The following is a 7,162-nucleotide window of genomic DNA, read 5'->3' as shown; positions in this document are numbered from 1 at the left end:
AAGGGGTTACATAAATATCTGATGAATGGGGAAGGAACGCCAATCCAACTATATATAACATTAGAAATGGGGGCATCTGAATTATTTTACAGAGGTATTTTCTCTGGAGTACCTGGATCACGAGGATACTTCCTTGGCGTAGGACTAGTTTTCAAACATACGATGGCAGTTCTTTGTCCATACGGGCTGTGCGATTCCACTGGATACAAATAGAGGTTACATCAGTAAACATGTTTATCTCTCTCTCTCTCTCTCTCTCTCTCTCTCCCTCCCTCCCTCCCTTTACCATCTATACATGATAGGTTTGTCAAGTTTTCAAATAGAGATATGACATGCCTGTGCATTGTTGCAATACGGAAGCACCCAAAATCTGAATTGCTTTTTCTGCATTCCTAACTTCCTCCTGTTCAAATGTGCCAAATATGCAGAGTACTTAATATTTCATATCTAATAGTTTAATTGCAGATAGAACAAATGGGCAATTTGTCGTGCTGCTGAAGTTATTAAAGGCATAAAAACTCCCTAGATAGAATATGCACAACCCAAGATTGTTAAAGAGTTTATATAGCATAGCTCTATCAGTATCAATGGATCGGTATGGTTTTTGTGGCATTTTGTATACAATTTCAGAAAGAAATGGTTAATATGATAAGGCTTTTCGATTACATACCTGAGGATCGTGACCCTTTGCAGCAACAAACAAACCGCCAACGCAAACCAGAGGAAGACAGTATTCAGCTGACCACCAAAGTAACAAGAATCAGCAACTCACACATAGCAATGAAACTCTTGAAAATACACATAAGAGATCAAGACAGGAATTTTCTTTCCTACCTAAAACTCTCATTTCTGCAACCGCTCTGGCTACCGCTACATCAAATTTTTCCCTGAAACAAAGAGCCTGCCCCAAATTCTGTCCTATAAAAAAAGTTCATATCCTTAATTTGACATCAATAGAAACCAAATTATATCTGCGAAAAACACGAAACAATACCTCTGCTCTTCCTCTTACAACTTGAACATTCGACAAACCAATGTGACCGACAACATGCTCCAAGAAAACGCATCGCTTGTTCATAGACTCCATGAGGGTCACTTCCCAACCTACCCACCAAAATATGAAAAAACACAAATTTCCAAAAACTTCCAAAATCCGAACTTTGAAAAAACAGTTACAGACCTGGGCAAGCAATGGCTAAGATCAACCCCGGAAGACCTGCACCGCTCCCCACATCGACAATGCTGAGACTTTCCGACGGAACTTTACAGTGAGAGAAATATGAGTTTCTGATAGGGGGTATGATTGCGAGCGAGTCCTCAATGTGCCTCTCCATTACCTCATCCGCCTCCTTAACAGCTGTCAAATTCATTTTCTGAAAGTTCAAAAATTTCATCAACTGGTAACTTGTTTTGATTTTCCCACCATTTTCTCTGCAACCAAACAGAGGATAAGCGCAAGGAGAGAGAAAATGACCTGGTTCCATTGGAGGAGAGTGTCGACGTAGAGATGGACTTGCTCTTTTTGGCGGGAATCCAACGTCTCAAAGTAAGAGAAGCTACGAATTGAGGTGGCGGTTAGGGTTTTGGGTCTGAATCTGTACGGACAGAGCGTCGTCGGATTCGATACCGGAAGGTGTTTGAAGAAAGTCCCCAAAGAGAATGGAACTGCGCAACGGCTAACTAACATCTTTGCCGCGCTCTCTGCCTCGGTCTCAACGAATTGTCATTTCTTATTGCGAACCAAATTGTATATGGGCTTTTATTTATTTCATAAATTAAATAATTTAAGCCCGAGTAAGATTGTTGGGCTAAGAGACTGTAAAACTTTTATGGGCTCACTTTGGTTCGGCCCGACTACTCAATTCATTCTACTTGTACACAAAGGCCGAAAAGCTAGTATGAATGGTAGAGCTAGTGCGGAACATGAGCTCATCAAACAATTTGGATTCTTAAAATTTGATTTAACGTCTAAAAACAGGAGTCCACTTTAAAAGTGATAATAACTTTAACCGTTGGGTCAAATTTCACGGACCCGAATTGTTTGATAAGGAGGATTATGTGGAAGGGATTCCATTTTGTAAGGCTGCCTGATTAGAGCATCTTTCTTAACAACTGCATTAGACATAATATAAGAATAAAGTGGACTTGCAAAAGATATTTGGTAGGGCTATCTAATCGGAACATCCTTCATATTTAGTGGGGATTGCAAAGAGTCAGATGAATCAGAATACAGAAATACAACAACAAAAGAAATTTGATCGATAGGAATAAGGCCACTTTTATACTGAGTTAAAATTGCGTCTCATGCTTTTGTGAGAATGTATGTTATGTTATGAATGGTAGGGCACTACTACACAACTTCTACTGTGTGCAATGAGCATGCTCTGTTGTCAGAGAGATTTTTCAGTATACCCGAAGCATGGGGATGTATGCTACATATTATTATAGAATTGGAGAAACAGTTGGAAAAATAAAATTCTAAAATTATATAATAATATATGGTGTACTGCTTCATGTTCCAGTCACACAAAATTTCTCCTATTATCAGCCTAATGTTCGGTGTGTTTATAATATTTTTGCAACAGGGGCGGTGTCAACCCACTTTCTCAATGTAATGATGATATGTAGTAGGTAAGGATTCAAGGGAATAAAACGCACTTTTTCCTGCCTCTTTCACTCCAACCTTTTTCTTTTGGTAAATTTAACTAACCTAATTGCCCTACTACATGAACGTTGTGGTGAAAATTTGGTTTTTTTATGACAGATTTGTTATAAACTGCCAAGCAATAGTCATCATCTAAACTTGAAATTTACGTGAAACTGGGTGTATGTTTAAAAAGTACATGAAACTGGATGTAACTCCGTGTATCCGTTTCTATGCTCATGTGCGGATACACGCATAGGGCATACATCCGGTTTTATGTTTGTTTCACAATTCATCCGAACAAAATGGATCTTGTTTGGAAAAAATAAGTTAGAGAAATGCAAGGGGGACTATCTCAAAAGTTGGACTCTCCATAGACTCTCTGTCATCTCATGTTTTTGATATCTCGTTTGTAAGTACTTTTAAAATTGCTAAAAATGTTTTTAGTGAAAATATTTTTGGAACCAATCTTTGATTAAAGTACAAGTAAATTCTAAAAAAAAAAAAACTTAAAATGCTTCCTAAAAAAAGAACATAACTAATGCTTTTTGCAAAAAACAGGCTTGACATCCTCAATAATTTATGCTTTGTATGGGAAGGGAATAACAGAAAGTGGTGGTGACATGAAACATGCACGAAATACTGTGAACTTTTGATGTTTTGGTTTTGGACTCTGTTTGGGGCTAAAAAGATTTGAATATCCGGGGATGTCTACTTTCTTTTTGCTAGCTAGGGTTTTCTTTTCCGTCGGACTACATTGGTTGGCAACACCTACAAAGTGGAATAAAGGTTGGTTCCAGTGCAGGCTTTATCAGGGTCAAACACAAAGTCATTGTTTTCTACCATGGAATGACCCTAGCTTCTCTTTGATGTTTTAGACACGTATATTCCTAATATTACAAGGAGAACACCTTATACATAACAGAACATAACGTATTCACTGTCATGTGGCGTTCCAACCAAATCATGTTGTAAAAGACTCGCACATGACATGTACAATTAGACAATGAACGTCACATAACAGTCAACCTATTTCATGTAAACCATTCTCAACAAGGCTTCTTTGGTTGGTTAATATTACAAGTTTACAACTGTCATTTAAGACCAATGTTGTTTAGGCTCACTGTTTAAGTATTGGATAGTTTCTTGCAAAATTTTCTTGATACAATAATGAGCAGCTGCAAAACTATAATGAGTCAATTGGATCGATACATGCGAGCTCAAGCATGTTTTCAGGGAGCCGAATTGTTTAGAGAATTGGAGCTTCAAAAGTATGCTTTATTTGGGAATCTTGTACTTTGTGATCTTTACGATTTGCAATTATTACACTAAATTAGAAAAAAAAGAGTTTCAAACTCGAAAAATATGAGCAAAAATTCACATTCTATCTACTAAGATTTTAAATTACAAGGACCTGCTTCGAGCTTCTAGCTTGCAATTATAAAAATAAGAAAAGACCACTTTTGTTTTTGACAGGAAGGAGATTGGATTACCAGCACATTTCTGTCCACTTCTACTTAACAAAATGATTCTGACGGAGTAGGGCATGCATATTCATGTTATCCTCACAAGGCCACAATTTCTCCCTCAATTGTGTATATCTCTGATCACTGATCTCTCTCTCTCTCTCTCTCTCTCTCTCTCTCGTTTATATTATTTGATTCTGTTATCTCTGTCATTCTTGATCAGTTCTAGATTCCTCTACATTTTTAATTAATTTCTTATTATATATTGGTTTATATAATATGTATATGTTGGCCTGCCAATTGCCTCTTTAACCAAAACCGATAAAGCTTTGAGGGTTTCATCAACTCTCTACATACAGTCGGATACAGTCACAAACAGCCTTTTACTGTAGTTTCCCAAAAAAAAAAAAAAAACAACCTTTTACTGTAGTCAATTAAAAATGGAGAGCATGTATAAAGAAATAATGAGGATTCTTGCCGGATCCATTTTGTGAGGATCTCAGAGATCTTCAAATCATATCCGTTCATTGTATATTATACGATTATAAATCATTATAATTTTTTTATTTAAAATTGAATATAATCAGTACCTGATAAAAACTGGTCACACAATATACATGAACGAATATGATTGGAGGATCCAAAGAAAATCCTCATTATTGAAATCCTCACAAATAAGTTATGACGAGGATCCTCTGTTGTAAAGAAAAGAACTCGAAAATTTAAGATGCAATGTACACACCATCTAAGCTTTCTACTACTTTTGGAGTCTCTCGTTATATAGGACCTACTCTTTTTAACTTTCTACCAACTCTTTTTAACTTTCTTTTGTACAATAATTTTTCTGTTGAATTGTTATTTAATTAGAATTTATTATGTATATATGTAATATTACAAGACAATATATGATATTAATGTGGTGGTGAGGGTAGATATATACAAAGATATATAATTTCTTCACTAAAGCTACAATTTTTTTTTTTTAATAATGAAAAACACTAAAATTATACTATTGAAGAAAAAACAATTAGCTCATGAATCCAGTTGTTATTAGGAACCCTTTGGTATTGCATCCAAATTTAAAAATAGGTAATTCAGATTTTTTTTTTTCTTTTCTTATAGCTAGTGTGATTCTTAAACTAATACCTCATCTACACTAATTAGGTACAATCTCTTTCTCTTAGTAAGCAAGTATTAAAAGCACATCTCCGACCTTAATATCAAATTTAAGAGTAAGTGACCATACATTTTTCAGTCGGTTCCTTAATTATTAGGGTACCAAGTAAAATTTTTAGAAATGTAGAATTAAAAGTAGTCTTTGGAGGAAGTTGATTGGGGTGTAGGAACCAAGGAGTCCAACAAGTGAAGAAACTTTTCATTGTGATCGGAACATGGGTGGTATACCACGTGTTTTTATATAAGTTGTGAAAATTTTTATTTGTTAAGTTATTAATTTTTTAACACATATATCCTACAATTTATATAATGATACGTGATATATCATCCCTAGAGGGGGAGCGAAATGTGCAGTCGCACAGGGCTCCAAATTTGAAGGGACCCCTAAATTTTTGTCATCTAACATTATGTAATAACGTTATATATTTAAAAAATTACTTTTGTTAGCACTTTAAACCGCATTGTGCACTCTTTATAAGAATATTTTTTTTTTCTAAATATAAAAAACTTGGAGTAAATGAGATATTTTGAGTGTCAATAATAACATCCTGAAAAGCGACAGTTTCTTAATTTGATAATATAAGCACGTTATATTTTCAAGTGAACTTTAAAGGTTGAGGTCTGATGTTTTTTTTTTTCATGTTTGGCTGTTTAAAAAAAAACTATTTTTTATTATGTAGTGAAGGTTATGTTTGTAGGTCTTTTTACTCATCATTAAGGACAATTGTAAACATGTAATCAATGAGTGCTAAAGTTTGTTTTGATTTTTTTTTTTGTGAACAAATGATATTATCTACTCGAAGAGGGTGGGGGAGTGGGCTAAGCCTCACAATGGGCAAACAATAATATGGTTCAAATTCGTCTTTGGCAAGAATTGAACATAAAACCTCTCACTTACAAGTGAAGAAGAATACCATTAGACCGTAGTACTAATTGGCTTTATTTTGATTTAAGTGAATGTTATCTAGTATCAATACGTTGTCATACTTTTTTATAACTTAAAGGCTTTTTAGCCAAAATGATTCATGAGATTTGCATAACACATCACTTTGGTCTCTGAGATTGAAAATCAATAAAAATGGTCTCTAAGATTGTCCACCATTCATTATTTTGGTATTTCCATTAAAAACTCCATTAAGTGTCCCGGAGCTCTTGGCCGAAAGTTTGGGCAATTTTCAAAGCTTCGTAACTCAATTGTTTCTTAACTAAATTCGACCCATAATATATCAAAATGAAGATAGGAAAGTGTAGAATAAGATTATACCTATTTGTAAGCCCAATGGTTGTTAGAGATGACCGGAAAATATCCTGAAAGGTGACTAGTCCGCGGAAAAACTAGAAAACTCGCCGGAAACTGGGTAAGCTTTAAACGTTTATAACTTCTTCAATACTCAACGAAATCGAGTGATTCAAAAACGAAAATTATACTTCTCGATGAGAAAAAGAGAATGGTATATTTCTTGATGTCTAATTCGCCATGGTTTGGCCGAAAACGGCTCAAAAGTGGCTAACTCAAGACCAAGACAACCACTTTTGAGCCATTTTTTGGGCAAACCATGGAGATTTAGCCATCAAGAAAGGTACTATTCTCTTCATCTCGTTGAGAAGTATGATTTTTGTTTTTGAATCACTTGATTTCGCTAAGTATTGAAGAAGTTATGAACGTTTAAAGTTTACCAGTTTCCGGCAAGTTTTCCAGTTTTTCTGCGGACCAGTCACCTTTTAGGATATTTTCTGGCCATCACCGGCAACCATCGGGCTTCCAAATGTTCTAATCTTGTTCTACACTTTCCTATCTTCATTTTGATATATTATGGGTCAAATTTGGTTAAGAAACGATTGAGTTACGAAACTTTGAAAATTACCCAAACTTTCG

General features: G+C 35.1%; 1 protein-coding gene across 1 annotated transcript; it reads right to left on the bottom strand.

Moving 5' to 3' along the window:
• Positions 1 to 1,689, bottom strand: LOC137711674 (uncharacterized). Its single transcript, XM_068450936.1, has 7 exons — positions 1,475 to 1,689; positions 1,181 to 1,373; positions 995 to 1,104; positions 835 to 913; positions 671 to 738; positions 337 to 403; positions 1 to 199 (listed from the first exon to the last, which is right to left on the bottom strand). Exons 1-7 carry the CDS (start codon positions 1,685 to 1,687, stop codon positions 87 to 89), a joined length of 843 nt encoding a protein of 280 aa, XP_068307037.1. The 5' UTR covers positions 1,688 to 1,689; the 3' UTR covers positions 1 to 86.
• Between the last annotated feature and the right edge of the window lie 5,473 nt (positions 1,690 to 7,162).

Source organism: Pyrus communis, chromosome 12 (genome assembly GCF_963583255.1).
Source record: "Pyrus communis chromosome 12, drPyrComm1.1, whole genome shotgun sequence".
Lineage (NCBI taxonomy): Eukaryota > Viridiplantae > Streptophyta > Magnoliopsida > Rosales > Rosaceae > Pyrus > Pyrus communis.
Note: the sequence above shows the minus strand (reverse complement) of the source record. Positions and strands in the feature narration are given on the sequence as shown.